The sequence below is a fragment of the Amblyraja radiata genome, chromosome 13 (assembly GCF_010909765.2).
Source record: "Amblyraja radiata isolate CabotCenter1 chromosome 13, sAmbRad1.1.pri, whole genome shotgun sequence".
In the NCBI taxonomy this organism is placed as follows: domain Eukaryota; kingdom Metazoa; phylum Chordata; class Chondrichthyes; order Rajiformes; family Rajidae; genus Amblyraja; species Amblyraja radiata.
Genome location: NC_045968.1, coordinates 24,273,248 through 24,291,697, shown reverse-complemented (window position 1 = coordinate 24,291,697; position 18,450 = coordinate 24,273,248). Strand labels below are relative to the sequence as shown.

The 18,450-nt window shown below is 43.4% G+C and overlaps 2 protein-coding genes across 3 annotated transcripts in view; both read right to left on the bottom strand.

Annotated features, from left to right (window-relative positions):
• Positions 1–1,937, bottom strand: part of atg16l1 (autophagy related 16 like 1) — a 33,302-nt gene extending 31,365 nt beyond the window's left edge. For both annotated transcript variants that reach the window (XM_033031437.1, XM_033031438.1), the window contains exons 1-2: positions 1,732–1,937; positions 1,479–1,572 (exon numbers count right to left, since the gene is read on the bottom strand). In XM_033031437.1, the coding sequence (XP_032887328.1) occupies positions 1,479–1,572; positions 1,732–1,933 (296 nt within the window). In that variant the 5' untranslated portion in view covers positions 1,934–1,937. The remainder of the gene's footprint in view (positions 1–1,478; positions 1,573–1,731) is intronic.
• An 8,178-nt stretch (positions 1,938–10,115) lies between these two features.
• The window catches only part of inpp5d (inositol polyphosphate-5-phosphatase D), a 105,577-nt gene continuing 97,242 nt past the window's right edge, over positions 10,116–18,450 (bottom strand). The window contains exons 26-27 of the mRNA XM_033031436.1: positions 12,115–12,673; positions 10,116–10,452 (exon numbers count right to left, since the gene is read on the bottom strand). Coding sequence (XP_032887327.1) covers positions 10,450–10,452; positions 12,115–12,673 — 562 coding nt within the window. The 3' untranslated portion in view covers positions 10,116–10,449. The remainder of the gene's footprint in view (positions 10,453–12,114; positions 12,674–18,450) is intronic.

Below are 18,450 nucleotides of genomic sequence, written 5' to 3'. Positions count from 1 at the left end.
TCTGACACCATCCAGATAATGTTTAAGAAGCAACTGCAGATGCTGGAACTTCGAAGGTAGACAAAAATGCTGGAGAAACTGAGCGGGTGAGGCAGCATTCATAGCGCGAAGGAAATAGGCAACGTTTCGGGTCGAGACCCTTCTTCAGACTGATGATAATAATCTGCCTTCCTGTTCTTGCCATCAAAATGGATAACCTCGCATTTATCCACATAATACTGTATCTGCCATGCATCTGCCCACTCACCCAACCGATCCAAGTCACTTTACAGACTCAGAGCACCCTCCTCGCAGCTCACACTGCCACCCAGCTTTGTATCATCCGCAAACGTGGAGATGTTACATTTAATTCCCTTGTCTAAATCGTTAATATAAATTGTAAACAACTGGGATCCCAGCACTGCAGCACCCCACTAGTCACTGCCTGACATTCTGAAAAGGACCCGTTAATTCCTACTTTTTGCTTCCTGTCTGCCAACCAGTTCTTATCCATGTAAATCCCTTACCCCCAAGATCCTGTACTCTAATTTTGCACACTAATCTCGTGTGGGACCTTGTCAAGGGCTTTTTGAAAGTCCAGATACACATCTACATGCTCTCCCTTATCCATTCTACTTGTTACAGCCTCAAAAAAATCAAAAAGATTAGTCAAGCATGATTTCCCCATCATAAATCCATGCTGAATTAACCAATCCCATCACTGCTTTCCAAATGTGCTGCCATAACATATTTAATAATAGACTCCAGCATCTTCCCCACTACCTATGTAAGGCTAACAGGTCTATAATTCCCTGTTTTCTCTCTCCCTCCTTTCTTAAGATATGTGACATTTTTAAATAACTCCAAGTAGCCACTTCCATTGGAAAAGAGGAAAATACAGTCACCGTTCTAAAGGGCCTGTCCCACTTACGTGGCTTTTCAGCAAACTGTCTGCGACCTTCAAGAATCCGTGACCAAACTGAGCCCGCGAGTAGTAACCACCATGCGGGAGACTTACCAGTGATCACCTACGACCACGTGTCGACCATGCTGCGAGCTTGTGGTGAGCGCACTCTCCTAAACTCGCAAATAAGGTCGCCATAATAGGACAGGCCCTTGGATGCCAAGGTTGTGGAGAGGGTAATATGTCAGGTCCAAGTTACCTGAAGAGACTAGAAAGGTTGGCTTAATTTTCCTTCCGAGAACTAAACTCTTTGAAGAGTTTGAACGGCATTCAGAATGAGGGGCTCTATAGTGTAAGTAAAAAATAAAACCATCCCAAAATCCGTGACCAGAGGACGGGTGAGATGAGGCGAGATATATATTTTGTTGTTTTTCTTGCCAGAGGAGGTGTCATCTGAGAAAATAACTCGAACGATGAGAGCAAATTCAAAACTCATTTTCAACACGGCATTATATATAATACATTTGAATAAACCAGCCACCCATCTATGGTTAAAACTTGACGGAATGAAAGAAAGCGCGCTCACGCTACCTACCTAATGTCGGATCTGTTGTGAAACTCATACTTCTCACCCTGAAACCTCCCGGCGAGGACAGTTTGTAGGTCGGATTTCTCCAGAAGTTTATTGTCTGCAGAGAGAAGGTTCAATGTTAGATGATGTTCGCTCCCTCCGCGCCGTTGGACTGACCCGGTAAAGTCACCGCGACCGGGCCCAGCCTAGGCGGGGCAGTTTCGTGCCACAGACCCGAGCCCTAGCCCGCCCATCGAGCCGGGCCCATCGCACTCACACGCCTGGACCAGGTCCTCGAAGGCCTGTCGTTGTAGCCGGTCGCGGAGCCGCAGCTGTTCGCTGATGTGTCTCCTCCAGCGCGCTGTCGCCGCCGCCATCTTGGCTCGGGGTCCTCCGCCGCATCCGGCGCACGGTCGCACCCACCAGGCTGCCCCGCAACCGCCGGAACCAGAGATACTAGGCCGCAACACCAGATGCATAGAGTCGTCAATTCATGTGAGAGGAGCAGAATTAGCGCATTCGGCCCATCAAGTCTACTCCGCCGTTCAATCATGCCTGATCAATGGGGAGCCGGCGTGCTGTCAACGCCGGGTTGGCTGCTATTTGTTTACATTGTGTATATAAGCAAAGAATCTCACTGTGCTTAGTCACATGTGACAATAAAGTATTCCTATTCCTATTTATATTTCGCTCTCAACCTCAGTCTTCTGCCTTATCCCCATAACCATTGACACCCGTACTAATCAGGAATCTATCGAGATGAGGCACAGGTTCACTTGCACCTCCTCCAACCTCATCTGCTATATCCGCCATCAGTCTGAAGAAGGGTTTCGGCCCGAAACGTCGCCTATTTCCTTCGCTCCATAGATGCTGCTGCACCCGCTGAGTTTCTCCAGCAATTTTGTGTACCTTCATCTGCTATATATCGGCATGACCAAGCGCAGGCTCGGCGATCGTTTCGCTGAACACCTCTGCTCAATCTGCCTAAAATACCTTCACAATCTCCAGGTTGCTAAACACTTTAACTCTCCCTTCCATTCCCACACTGACATTTCTATCCTGGGCCTGTTCCGCTATCAGAGTGAGGCCCAATGCAAATTGGGGGAACAGCATGTCATATTTTGCTTACAACCCAGCAGCATGAATATTGATTTATCTAATTTCAAGTATCTCTCACTTTCCCTCTCTCGATCCATCCCCCATCCTAGTTCTCCGACAATCTGACCTGATTACATTTTACAGTGTCTGCCTTATTATCAACTTCCCAAAGCTAACAATGAACTATTTTACATTTTACATTACTATTTTACATTTTCCATATCTCATGTTTTCCTCTCCCCTGACTCTCAGTCTGAAGAAGGGTCTCGACCTGAAACGTCACCCATTCCTTCTATCCAGAGATGCTGCCTGTCCCGCTGAGTTACTCAAACATTTTATGCCTATCTTCGGTTTAAACCAGCATCTGCAATTCCTTCCTTCACTTAATATTTAACATATTCCCTATTCTCAAGACTATTCACTTTTCCAGCCCCTGTACACATTCCATTTATTGTAAATGTGTGTATAAATATTTCCTGATTCAAGAGATCAATCTCGTAACATAACCCAATGTTATTGGCTTCTGTTCAGTTTCTGTCCTTGGCATGACACTGGCATCACCTCATCATCTTGTGTTCCATACATCGGATTATACTTATACTTAGCACTAATCCTGTTCCTGATCAGACATTCATCCAGCTTTTCAAAATCTGATTCAGCCGACAGTTTATTGCACTTTCAGACCGTTTTATATCACAAACCTCATGATTCTGAAAGGAACAAGATATTCCTTTGCAGAGCATGGTGTCTGCTAAATTTACACACTTGTCTTTCAATTCCGTGCTCTTGGTCCCAGTCTTCAATACTCTGCATGCATTTCAAGATCCACCTGGCAGGGCGGGGAGCCACTGAGAACAATGGGAGACCTGATGGTGGGGTGGGAGGGGAGGGGACTGCTGCTACTTGCGTTAAACTTTTGTAACTTCGTCGGCGCCAAATGTGGTGACAACTGTGCACTGCCAAGGTGAGGTCCGCTATATGATTTCACAAGGTTGCATGCAAAACAAAATATTTTACTGTACATGTGACAATAAAGTATCATAGAATCATAGAATCATTGAATTGAATCATTCGTAGATTTAACTCAAATGTACTATAACCAGGACAGATTATTTGGCCTTCAGCAGGACGTATGCTCCAAACAAGAATCCTTTACCTCTAACTCAGCCATGATCATATTGAATGGCGGTGCAGGCTCGAAGGGCCGAATGGCCTACTCCTGCACCTACTTTCTATGTTTCTAACTGCATCCCATTGGAATAATATCTCATCATTTCTCCTTTCCTATTAATATGGCATCCTCTTAGACACACCGTATGCTTGCCACTTCAACTTGTGGTAGTAATTACTGCTTATGATTTGATCTCTGTATAATTTTAGACTCAATTGTAATTAATTAGTGGAGACACAAGAGTGTGCAGATGCTGAAATCTGGAGCAAAAGAACAAACTGCTGGAGGAATGCCACAGTTCAGGCAGTATCTGTGGAGGCTAAGGGAGAGATGATGTTTAGGATCAAGACTCTGCATCAGCACCCAGGCATTCTGCAAGTCCCACTCTCTTGACTGTTTCCACTGTTCTGCCCTTCAACCATTTTCTTATTAAGACACTACCACAGCCATGGGTCCTTCCTCAGTACTTGCCTTTGCTGCCATCTTGCCCACATGGACTCCAACTCTATTTACATGCTCTGTTCGGTCTCAGCCAGGATCTCGGGTACATACACTCAATTCACCACTTCTCCCAACGTCTTTCCCTCCATGTCCTACGCTCTACCATCTCTACCATCGGGACCCATACACAAATAAAAACATTTCTTCCATCGAACGTGTCCAAAGACAGGCAGCTCGGTTTGTTACTAACACCTATGAGAGAGAAGCGAGTGTTACCAAACTTCTGAATTCACTGGGGTGGAACCCTCTCCAAGACAGATGTGAAGCTCACCATTTGACCTGTTTTTACAAAATGTTAAATGGTCAGCTCGACATAGATTACAAGACCTACACTAAACCCAAACCTATTAGGAGCAGATGAGGGCATTCGACCCAATTTGAGATTCCAGCTACCAAGACAGATGTGTACAGCAATTCGTTCTTCCCCCGCACAATTAAAGCATGGAATAATCTTCACCCTTCCATAGTTACCCAACCAGATGCAACTAAAATTAAGGTAGCTCTTTATAAAGGATATAAAGGATATGTGCAGGACAAAATTTTTACTCAGAGAATGATGGGTGCCTGGAACATGCTGCCAGGATAGAAGCGGTTATGATAGTGGCATTTAGGAGGCTTTTAGATAGGAACATAGATATGCAGTTAATGGAGGGGCATTGATCACATGTAGACGGAGAAAATTAGCTTGACATCTTGTTTGGCATAGATATTGTGAGCTAAATGGCCTACACCTATGCAGTACTGTTCTATGTTCAGTTGTGGAGAACTTGTTGGAAACTACAGGAGCCAAAAAAAACCTTTCACTTTGAAAATCATGGGCCGATCAAGGAGAGCTAGCAAATATTCTGAACAAATCATATTGCACTTGACTGAATTATTTGAGATACCAAATACGTTTGATTGAGATACTGCAGCTGACGGCTGTGCAGTGTTATAGATTTGAACAATTCATCAAGGTGTTAGACCAGGAAGCATGTGAAAAAAGAGGAAGATTACAAATTTAAGGAAGACAGTGGTGGCAATGGTGACACTGATTCAGTGATATGAAGCAGGTGGTGGTGGCCAAGTATTTTTCAGGAAGTGCTTTGTGGCAGTGTACCACAAGGGTTAGGTTTGGTTTCATTATTCTTCAGTTTTGTATTAGCTCCAAACTTTGTAATGGAGCCACCAGATCCGGTAGAATCATAAAGTTTACAAACAAAACAGAACCTGGCAGCATGGTAATGCTGAAGTTGCAGGCTTCAGGATGACAGAGTGGAGTGGACAGAAATGTGGCAGATGGATCTGAATGTGAAGGTGTGAAGTGATGGACATTGGGAGGACCACTGTGTGCTAAGACATGCAAAAAGCTCAAATTTAGCAGAACAGAAAGACCTCGGTGTTAACTTCCACAAACAAAAGGTACAGGACATGTTTATAAGATGTTAAGCAAAGTAACAGTTTGGTTAATTGCATTTCTAAAGGAGGAACTGAATATAAAAGTGTTCCTGTTAGGGCTCAGCTGGATGACTGCAATATTTGGGAGCAAATATCTTGAAAACTGCAAAGCTCTTAGAAAGGCTGGATGACTAGTTTACCAGAGAAGTAGGGTTGCCAACTTTCTCACTCCCAAATAAGGGACAAAAGGTCAAAAGAAGGGGCAAATTCCCCACGGCAATTCGTTGACCGACTCGGCCATGCTGGGTGAATGATGAGTTCGTCCGGGTGCTGGACTGCACACAAAGCCCAGCCGGTGGGCCAGCTGAGGAGTTTTGGTGATGTCGCGTGCAAAGTCCAGCACCCCATCCAACTTATGAACCGATGATCGGCCATGAGAAGGAAGGGTGTTGGTGTCGGCGGTAAGCGAAGGTCCAAAGGTTGGAAAGCTGGCCGGGCTGCCAACCGACGGGGCCACGGGCGAGGCTCTGCTGCTGCACTCCATGGGCTGCACCACGTCAGGACGGGTGAGGCGGGGCCGGACGCCGACAGTCCCCTCGACCCGAGTAGCAGCAGTCAAATACGGGACAAGGGTGGTCCCGTATGGGACAAACCAATTTAGCCCAATATACGGGAAGTCCCGGCTAATACGGGACAGTTGGCAACCCTACAGAGAAGAGAAGCTAGGTATGAGGAAAGGATTCTAAAGTTTAGCTCCATTTCTCTTGGAAAACCTTTGAGAGATGGTCTAATAGATGTCGATAAAATAATGAGAGGTATTGAGCGTACATAGTAAAAAAAACATTCCTTCAGGCTAACTAGTTGTAAAATTAAAATTGTAAAAAATCAAGCTGAGAAATAAAGTGAAGCTTTCAGATCAGAGATCTCTACCTGAAAAAAAAAATAGGATCTACTCTGAAAAAGTGGATAGGTTCTTGACAACAATAAACTTTCAGGGTTCCTGACAAAAACTCACACGTGTGGGACCAAGCATGACTATTCTTTGAAAGAGCTAGAACAGGATAATGGGCCAACTGAGCTTTCCCTGAGCCACAATCTTTAATGTTTCTGTGAAACAAATCTTTTATACAATTTCACATCATATTAAACAGCTATTTGCTTGCAGGTGTTCAAGTGGTTCTGTTTGAATTGTAATTCTTGCTTTCTCAAGTCTTTAACCATTCTTATATAGAGGTAATAAATGTGTGGTGCGTTCCTAGCTTCAGAGGTCATCCTAATTGTCGCTGTGATCCAGACAACATCAAACATCTCGAAGTACCATGGTGCAATATTTTCTCACAGTAGGTGAGAGTGTACCCTGCATTTCTTTGATGTAATACTGTCACTGTTTCCACTGTGGCCTTATCCTGTAGTTATATTGTGCGTTTTTGTTGTGTCATACAATCTAAGAGTTAACACCCACAAAAGTATTCAGAATTTAGTTGGTCAGGATCTCCAGGTCTTTTTGCTGTAATTGGCTACCTAGTTCATTCATACTCTGTGTTAGCTCAACAAAAGAAACAGGACAAAAATGCAATGATATGATTCGAAAGCTTCGATCAGTTGCAAATGTTAAACTACTGAAATAAATCTGACCACCCCGCTTAATCTTTGTATCGATGTAACAACACCCAAACAAATTAAAACCACAAAGATCAAAACTGCAGGTTTCCACACTAATTGTCATGTCTAGTTAGATGATCAAGTCCTTGAGCTAAAAGGAACAGACTGTTTGGAGCTAATACAAAACAGCAGCACAGGAACATGCAGGCATACATTTAACATAATTCCAGATGATGGCACTGTCCATTGAAATCATCCTGGCCCATTATCTGGGGTGTTCTTCATTTAGTTTGAACCACAAGAGATACTCTCCCTATCCAAGGCAACAGGGTTAACTGGGAGTAATAGCCAGTTTTATTGCTTTGTTGTCTGGAGAATGAATTAAAGAGAGGAAGTTAGTGATGAACCACTCTCCTGTTTTGAAGTTCTGGGAGAGGAAGATTAATAGGAGAATGGTCCATAGTCATATTTTTTAAACAAAGCGATTGAGAGAGAGGAGGACATTTATAATTAGACTAGAATTTAGAGATACAGCATGGAAACAGGCTACCTAGTCCACGCCAACCAGCAATCACCTCGTACACTATAGCACTATCCTACACACTCGGGACAATTTACAATTTTTACTGAAGCCAATTAACTCATAAACCTGTACGTCTTTGGAATGTGGGAGAAACCGGAACACCTGGAGAAAACCCATGTGCTCACAGGGAGAACGCACATACAGAGAGCACCCGTAGTCAGGATCAAGCCTAGGTCTCTGGCACTGTACCAACTGGTAGCAATTCTACCACTACACCACTGTGCCACCCTGTGGAGCCAAGTTTCAGTTGAAATGTTTCCACCTAAATATTACTGGAAAGGCATCCACGAATAGGATTGGGTTCATTGCTGCTATATATATATAGAGAGAGAGAGCAGCTAATATCTGTGATTTCCCTGGACCACCCCTCTGTTCACATTATCGTTGAAGTACAGCAGAATAATAATTCACCTTGGTCTCTGGTCCACCAACGCTTTCAGTCTGTCTTTATGGAAGGTTAGTGTGCATAGTCAAGGATATGTAAAGGTGTTTTAATCCAGCAAGTAGTTGTGCACTTACAATTGCAATTTACTACATTAAAGTTTTCAGGAGTTCTGCTGGATGCAAACTCAGCAGGTTCTGTCCTTGCACTGCAAAGTTTTACCAGTGAGGAAGGCTGCCTTGACTGGAGCATGGTATTCTGGATCACATGAGCCAACTAGATGAGGTTCCAGACAAAATGGAAATGCTTGATACAAGAGTACTTTATTTCATCTCTTCCATGGCGCTGTCAGTGTACATTTAATACCATATCGACAGGCCAGCACTGAACCATCACAAAAAATGTCAAAATGTTGAAAAACATTATGGTATTGAAAAGAGGAGAGTATTGAAAGCCATCCATGAGGCTTATATTGGCTGCTGTTGGCAAATCCCCTGAAACATGAGACCACACAGGAACCAATACATCACAGACCGCTGACAGCCTCAGAGACTTACGAGGAAAATGAAAGATGCAGCAGAAGTAAAACTGTTTCTTTCCATATTCAGCTGTTAATGCCACATCGGCAACAGAAGCTGGCTACACTCAGGAGTGTGAAGCCTCTAGACGTGGATTGGCAGAGAGAAGCATGTGCTGGGACATGTGGGCATGTACCAGGTTTTGAGGGGTAGGTTTGAGGGAATGGATAGGGCAATGTGAACAATGCCACTTGGGGAGATCACCCTCCCACCCCGCCCTCCCAAGCACTAATATGACAGATAATGACACGGGGTACTGATTGGGGATGATCAGCCATGATCACATTGAATGATGGTGCTGGCTCGAAGGGCCAAATAGCCTACTCCTGCACCTAGTATCTATTGTCTATTGACAGAATGGACAGGAGGCTCAACATATCTCATGTGGTGTTTCACGCTTGGCATCTCCCTTGCTGACCTCCAGACCTGAGGGGAGGAACTTCCAGGGTGATTTGTAAACCAGTCACAAAATCTGTAGGTGCACGGGTATCATTATATGATCTTTCCCTTTGGCACATAAATCTAACTGCTCCCCCACCCCCTGCCTTTCCTTCCTTCTCCCCACACGTTGATTTTTGCGCTGGGATCATCTTTCTATGCCTCAGTTGAAAGGGCCCATCTTGCTGTGGTGCCGCGGATAGTGTTCTTATCTCTGAGGTTCAAGCCCCCTTGCAGTGCACTTGAGCAGTGGGGCAGATGGAGTCCTGAACTATCAGCCACGGCCAACAAGGTGTTAAACCAAAGTTCTGCGTGTCCATCCTGTGATGATGAAAAGTCTCCAAATAATATTTTGAAGAGAAGGGGTCTTATTTATATTATTCGATCTTATATTTATTCCACATGCGACACCCGAGATAGATAATTGCTGTTCCTGAGAATCTGTGATACACAGTTTGTGTGCCACATTTCCATCATTATAATAGCGACTGCCTTTCTCGATGTTCCTAAATTGTAAAAGGAGTCTTGTAAAAGAAGCGACTTTTTTCTTCTACTCTTAATGCATTCCAACCTGGCAGACTATTCAGCTGTCACAATGCACATTAATAGTGTTGTTGCGTGGCTGAGTTGAAAGGCGTGATTATCAGTGGTAACATGTTGCTCTCATGATCTTCCGGCTGGCTGTTCAGCAAACCAGGCTGAGTGAGGAAGTTGCAATAGACTTAGTGTTCAAGAAGGAACTGCGGATGCTGGAAAATCGAAGGTACACATAAATGCTGGAGAAACTCAGCGGGTGCAGCAGCATCTATGGAGCGAAGGAGATAGGTAACGTTTCGGGCCGAAACCCTTGAGTCTGAAGAAGGGTTCGGCCCAAAACGTTACCTATCTCCTTCGCTCCATAGATGCTGCTGCACCCGCTGAGTTTCTCCAGCATTTTTGTGTACCTTGCAATACTTAGTTTGGATCTAATTGAAATGCTTGACATATCCCATGACTGAATTCCTGTTGCCAACAAAAAAAAGGCATATTAAAGATGGGAGTGATGAGTGATCAGCTGTCTTGAACTTTAATCGGGCATCCTCACTCCAGGTTCTTGGCATCAGCACTGAATTCAGTCACACATATTTCAGGTTCTCAGCTTGCTGTGAGAAGTCTTCTCAACAAAGAACCAGAGCTTACATCTTTCAATGGAGTAAATGCAAACTGGAACATTAAAACGCTTCACTTTTCTGAAAAGTCCCGACAAGGATCACGCCGAATCTTGTTCACTGCAAAAGAGAGCAAGAAAAAGCGAGGGAGTTGAGATCAGGTTTTCAATTCAATTCAATATTGATCCTTAGCTTCAAAGACCTTTCATTAGAACTGAAAAGAAAGAATACTTGTTCCACTCATTCCCAGTTCTATCATGAGAGCCTTCAGCTTGAACAGCTAAACGTTTCTCATTCTACAGATACTATTTGACCTGCTGAGGCTTTCTGCGTTTTCTGACTTTATTTAGGAAATCCAGCAACTGCAGTTTTTTGATTCAACATTTAATTTTGCTGTTTATATCACAGTTTGTCTTCTTCTATCTCACAATGGTTCTCTCAACTCTAGCTCCCTCAGAATATCTACTACCATATAGAGACCACAGACAAACTGGAAGGACAGCACTTCATATTCCAATTGGTAGCCTACAACCTAATGATGTGAACATTGAATTCACAACTTCAAGTAATATCCCTCTATGCCCCCCCCCCCCCCCCCCCCATCCCCCCACCCAACCTTCACCACTATAGTTAGGGGTGTTGCTGAATCAGTTCAGAAGATCTGTTGGGTGTTCGGCAGCCGTTGCAAGCTTGGTGGAGGAAGGGCCGTATTCCCGGTGGGGTTAGGAATTGCGAGAAGAGCAGTACTGGATAAATACCTTCCTTAAGGAAAAACTACCTTAATCAGCCTGAGCTCATCTTTAGGTCATGTAAAAGTGAATCTCGTACATGAGCTGTGCAGAGAAAGAGTCTTTCATAGTGTAAGCAAAGGTATGTTCTCTTGCGATAGAGAAAGATGGCTTCTGGTCAGTCTATTGAGCTAAACTGGCTCACAGAGCAATCCCATCAGTCCCATTCCCCCATCCTTTCCCTGTTGTCTTTCACGGGCTCATTAACTCACACCCACCCTCCACCCTCCAATTCACCTGACACCTGCAACACTGGGCGCACTTTACATAGTAACAACATACCAGTAAGTCTTTGAAATGTGGGTGAAAATTTAAACATTCAGGGAAACCCACACAGTCACAGGGAGAACCTGCAAACTCCATACAGATAGCTCCCCAGGTCAGTGTTGAACTTGGATTCCTGGAGCTGTGAGGCAGCAGAACTAACTGCTGTGCCACCATATCATTTATGACTGAAAGTAATGGACATGGCACCCACTGGTCGTTGTTGAACACCATTGCATTTGTCCTGCATTCTCCACCCTTCAATATATCAGATGCATGGAGATTCAGAGCATAAATCCCTTATTTTCTTGCAAGTCACAAGAGGTCCCTGATTTTCAGTTACATTTGATTTTTCATCAGAAGTGAGTTGTGCATCGCTCAAAAACATGGTGGCAGAACTTGATGAGGTTTCTAGGCCAGGGTTTCCATGAACCAACCCACATCCCAAACTGTAGGCATGTTGACGAGTGGAGTTGAGGCCAATGCTGTTAATAATTTTATTATAGGCTAGCTTCGGGACATCCCCGAGCAGGGATCTTGCACAGAATCTCCAGCAATGAAATCAGTCATTCAGCTCAACTAGTCAATGCTAGTTCAGTGTTTCATCTACCCTACTCCCCATTTATGCTGGTTCTCAGGTAAAATAAAATATTCTTTTGAATGCCACATGGGAGTCATGACTGAGTCATGAGTCAATGTTTTACATTCCTGGCAGCCATATGGTACTCACCGACACGCTTGTCTGTTGTTCTACACCCTGGTTGCTACGTTGTTTGGTTTGAGTTGTAATCTCCATGCTTTCCCTGTAGTCTTTCAGAGCATGCTGTTGCTCCAGCACCTTTGTGCTCTTGGCTGGCCGTGGGGGCCTGCTGTGTAAGGGTGAACTAGGCAGGCAGGCACCTGATCTGGAAGGGTCAACCGTGATTGCTGCTGGTTTGATGTGTGGCTTCTCCTGGGCTGAGCTCTTCATCGAGTCAGTGTTGGGGTGATTGCGGTTTGCCGGTGTGTGGGGAAGTACATGCCAGCCCGACTTTGGCACTGACTGCGGCACTTTACTGGTGGGGGATTGGAATGAAGTGGAGGAGACCTTCTCCACAGTCACTGAGGTCTCTTTCTTCAAGCCCCAGTGAGACCCTTGTTCTTTCTTCAAACCAGTGCACAGCCTCGGTTCAAATGTTTCATACAAGGGATTATTCATCATCTCCATTGATCTCTGTTCACTTGGTGGGATCTCCAGCTTCTTTTGGCTTATTGGTGATGTTTTGTTCCGGGAATTTTCAGGAATGCTGCTGCTTGGTCAAGAAATAAAGAAGAGGACATTACAACATGGATCAAAGATAACATTGATACATATAGACTGCTACATGTATTTGCCGTGTACAGTGCAATGCAGTACCTATTTAATACAATAAGAACAAATGTAGTGTACATCCATGCAGCACAATGATCACAGAGTTGAAATGCAATATGCAATAAAATGCAGCACAGTCTGCAAAGATATATAGACACAGGTAAATGGTTCAGTGCGCACAGGTATATATGGCATATGTATCAATTGTAGTTTTGTGTACACAATAACACCTGTACAAGGCAAGATACACACAGGCACACAAAACTGCTGGAGAAACTCAGCGGGTGCAGCAGCAACTATGGAGCGAAGGAAATAGGCAACGTTTCGGGCCAAAACCCGTCTTCAGCCCGAAACGTTGCCTATTTCCTTCGCTCCATAGATGCTGCTGCACCCGCTGAGTTTCTCCAGCATTTTTGTGTACCTTCGATTTTCCAGCATCTGCAGTTCCTTCTTAAACAAGATATACACAGGTATGGAATAATATATACACAACTATGTAGTACAGTTTGTACAGACATTACACAAACACATGATATCCTATGCTCAGGTATATAGTTCTGTACACTGAGGGACATTCTACTTTTAGAATTCCCTACCACATAACGTAAGCTCTTGCGTTTGGATCCTGTGGCAGCACTCCATCTTATCTGAGGCACACTTTGTGTCTGCATCTTGGCACCTCCACCCTTTAGACACATGGCTTCCTGACTAACCCTGAAACAAAAGCATCACTTCCTACCAGCTCTCTTCCCCTCTAAATTCTGTAATGTTCTACACATCACCTTTAACCCAGGAAAACATTCAAAGGTGTTATGAGAAATGTAAAACAGACAAAACAGTGACATTCTCAGGGTTTAGAACAATCCTGAGGATTATGGCAGTTCAGTTACTTATTGAGAACCTTTTATAGAAACGTTAGTGTTCTTTCCGTAACTGCCTTTATTTCTCCTTCTGGTCAGCTCATCACCAGGATGTTGGGAACCTCAAGGCCATGCATCAGGGGACAAGGAAGCCCTGCTGATGTCAAACTACTGATTGGAGTTTATGCTCATTCACTTCTTCGAAATTATGCCAGGTGACATGCCATATGCTACCGTGCCAACAGGTGGCAACCTTTGCCAGCCCATGCATCAATCGGTTGGATTGAGTAGTTGTGACTGGCTCCATTGGAGCTGTCAGCTTTCAGTCATTGCCAGGTAACTACATCCTGGGCTTATGAAGATTCAACATAAACCCTGGATATGGGCCGATCTCTCACATCACCGTCACTGATCTCCAAGTGGAGTCTAGAGTGAGCCCCGAATGCACTGGCGTGGGTTGCCCACATTACACAGGGAAATCCACCATTGCCTTCCAACGCCAGGTAATAGTCTCAGACACACTACTACTTCCCAGTCTGAAAGAAAACTTACTATTTGTGTTGTACATTTTAATTAGTCGTAACATTTTAAAATCCCCCTGAATATTAAAGGAATTTAAGCATTGCTAAAAATCTCCTGGATTTGTAGGGCGTTGAGCTTCAACCACAGCTCTACCTCCTGGGGACTCAGCGATCTGCTGTTGAATGCCTTGCTCTGATTTCCGGGTATTAATAGTCAGTTCACTCCACCCTCCACACCTGGCCAGACAAGAGCAAATGTGTGGGAGGCATAACTAACAAATTGAGGAGGCTAAGTGAATGGAGCTTTAATATACTGGGCTATAGGAAGAGCTATTAATGGATTAAAAAGAAAGTTGTTAATGGACTATAGGAAAGATTTATAATGGATAATTGGGAGAGTTATTTATCCACTATTCACTACATGGAGAGTCATTGGCAGACTACAAAGAGAGCTATTGATAGACTATATTATTGGTTATCAATCAATTAAAGGTTTGATTATTATCAAATTACATGGAGAGTTATTACTGGACCTTGGGGAGGATTGATGCACAGTTGGAAGAACTTAAGGAAATGCCAGCATATACTCCTCTGTAGGTAATTAATGGACTATATAGAGTTATTAATGAGATACAGATGCCAGCCTGCTGTAGAAATGATGCCATTAAGCTGAAAAGAGTATAGAGAAGATTTATGAGGATGTTTTCAGGACTTGAGACCTTGGTGCTTTCGGGAGAGGTTGGGCAGGCTAGGACCTTATTCCTTGGAGCACAGGACACAGGGAAGATTTTATAGAGGTGTATAAAACCATGATGGTAACAAATAGTGTGAGTGCACAGAGTCTGTCTAGAGTAGGGAAATCGTGAATTAGAGAGCATGGGATTAAAGATTTAGGAGAGAGAAAATATTTAAGGGCCAATTTTTTCACACAGGGTTAGTAGGCATATGGACCGAGCTGGTAGAGGAAGTAGTGGGAGCAAGAACAATACCAACATTCAATAGACATTTGGACTGAATGATGATATGAAAGGTTTAGAGGGATATGGGCCAAACGTGAGAAAAGGGGACTATTTTAGATGGACTATCTTGCCCGCATGGACAAGGTGGAATGAAAGTCATGTTTCCATGCTGACTCGAATAGCCTACATGAACACGTATTAACCAACTTCATAAAGTTTTATTAATGTATTGGAAGGATAAATATTAATATGCATATGGAGAGTTATTGATGGGTTCCAGCGAGAGTTAGTAACAGACTACAGTAGGAGCTATTATTCAACTATATGGAAGATTATTCATAACTTAACTGGATAGCTATTGGGAGGGTTATTCATGGACTACAGAGAGAACTATCAAATGAGTCACAGGGATAGTTATGAAGGGAATACACTGTGAGTTATGAATGGACAATGGAAAGGGACTAATTTACTGTAGGGAAAGTCATTAATAGATTAATTGGAGAGTATTTAATATCATAGAGCTATACCGCAAGGAAATGGACTCTTCAGCCCACTTTGTCTATGCCTACCAATTTGGTATTCTGGACCCTTCCTATCAATACTGTATATCTGTCGGGATGTCTTTTCACTTTTGACTTTAATAGATTGTGATAAGATTATTACTAGATTAGAGAGATTAATGGATTGCATGGAGAGTTATTAACCAACAATGGAAACATTCATAAGAAACTATGAAGGGATATTAATGAGTTACACAATGACACTAATGGAATACATAAAAGGTTGTCATCAGGCTATATAGGGAGAACCACAAATAGGCCACAGGTGTTGGGGGGGGGGGGGGGGGGGGGGGGGGGGGGGAGTGAATGGACTGCAGACGGTTATTTATGGACTTCTTGAGTTTTGGTCGACTGCAAGGAAAGTTATCAAAAGATCTCATGAAGGGCTATTAATAGATTGGAGGATTTTGTTTCTAAAAGTTTCCTTCAGTCCATTAATAACTCATCAGGTTCATTTATAATATGCTGTGGCCAGTTGGTAATTCACATGGTGGGTTGTTCAAGCTACAGAAATTATTATTATAGGCAACTGGCAGAACTGGAAATAGATTTCATGGGGAGTAATTAATGAGCTAAAGATTGAGCAAATAATCTACTATATGAAGGTTATTGATTGGTCACAGGGAGAATTATTGATGGCTTGTGTGGCATGGTGGTGCAGGGGATAGGGTTGATGCCTTACAGCGCCAGACATCCAGGTTCGATCCTGACTACGGGCACTGTCTGTACAGAGTTTGTACATTCACCCCGTGACCGCATGGGTTTCCCCCGGGTGCTCCAGTTCCTCCCACACTTCAAAGAGGTACGGGTTTGTAGGTTAATTTGGCTTCTGTAAATTGTAAATTGTCCCTTGTGTGTAGGATAGTGTTAGTGTATGGGGATCGCTGGTTGACACGGACTCAGTGGGCCAAAGGGTTGTTTCCATGCTTTTTCTCTGAACTAAACTACTAATCTGTTACATGGACTATTAGAGGACTGTATGGACCTGTTAAGGTGAGTTAATGTGAGCTAATGGAGCAAGGAGATGGATATACATGGACACATGAAGAGTTATTAATGGAGTGCAGGAAAAGTTATTAACAAACTACATTAGGATTATATTATTCAACCACATTAATTATCTACATGGCGAGCTATAAATGGATGACAGTTATGTATTAGTGGACTACTAGAATAGGTATTACTGTCTACATGGAGATTTATTAGTAAACTACAGGCTACAAGGGGAATTAATGGACTCTGGAGAATTATTCATGGATTTATGGGACTTTATAAATGGACCATAGGAAGGCAGATCATTAATTATTAAAGGTTATCTGTTGAATTATTACTGGACTATAGAGAGTGGTATTAATGGATGATAGGGGCAGTTTATAATTGTATATATAGAAAGTTGACTAAAAAAAGGATTATTAATGGGATATGACAGGTTATTAATAAGCTAAATGATGGGTTATTAATGAAGGAAATGGATGAATTATTAATGATCAAAAGAGGGATTTTGTTAACAGATTATATTTTGGATTATTAAGGCATTGCAGCATTCAATAGATTCCAGGCAGAATTGTAAATGATATTAATAACTGGCTAAGCAGAATGTTACGAATGTGCTTTATTAAGAATTATTATTGTCTGCAGAGTGAGTTATGAATTGACCATAGAGTAATTAATGGGCTACTAGAGGAAATATTAAATTATGATTGGCTACTGGGGTAGTTATTAATGACTACAGGGAGAATTAGTAATTGAGTACTTGGATAATTATTTTTATGCTACAGTAGGATTTATTCATGAAATACCTGCAGAGTAAACAGAATACAGGTAGGGATTTAATGGACCCATATAGTGATTTAATATTCACCAATACGTAAGACTATTAACATGTCAACAGACTACATGGAAAGCTATTAACAAGCTACAGGAAAGGGTTGTTAATGGATACATAGAGATTCATTGATGGATTGCAGGAGGTTATTAACAGGTCACATTAGGAATTATTAATGCTTTTTAAGGACCATTTAGCTGAAAACTTGCACTTGGTCCACCAAGGCCTACTGGGAGTCTCAACGATTTCCGCCCAGTGGCACTCACCCCTGTCATTGCTAAGTGCTTTGAGCGGCTGATCTTGGCTCACCTCAAAACCAGCCTCCCCCCCCCACACTGGACCCCCATCAGTTTGCCTACCGGGCCAACAGGTCTACAGAGGACGCCATATCGGCGGCTCTACACTCTGCCCTGACCCACCTGGACAACAACAACTCCTACATCAGGTTGCTGTTCATTGATTTCAACTCTGCCTTTAACACTGTCATCCCCGCCAGCTTGATCACCAAACTCAGCGGACTTGGCATCTCCACCTCCCTCTGCAACTGGACACTGGATTTCCTCACCAACAGACCACAGTCTGTTAGGGTCAACAACCTCACCTCCTCCACTATAACACTGAACACCGGCGTGCCACAGGGCTGTGTGCTCAGCCCTCTCCTCTACTCCCTCTTCACCCATGACTGCATCCCTAAGTACGGATCCAACGCCATCATTAAGTTTGCTGATGACACCACGGTGGTAGGACTGATCAGTGACAATGATGAGTCAGCCTACAGAGAGGAGGTCCAGCACCTGACAACCTGGTGTGCCAACAATAACCTCGTCCTCAACTCCAAGAAGACGAAGGAAATTATTGTCGACTTCAGGAAGGTCAGAGGAGGCAGTCATACCCCCATCCATATAAACGGGACTGAGGTGGAGCGCGTCTCCAGCTACAAATTCCTCGGGGTACACATCTCGGAGGATTTGTCTTGGTCCCTCAACACCT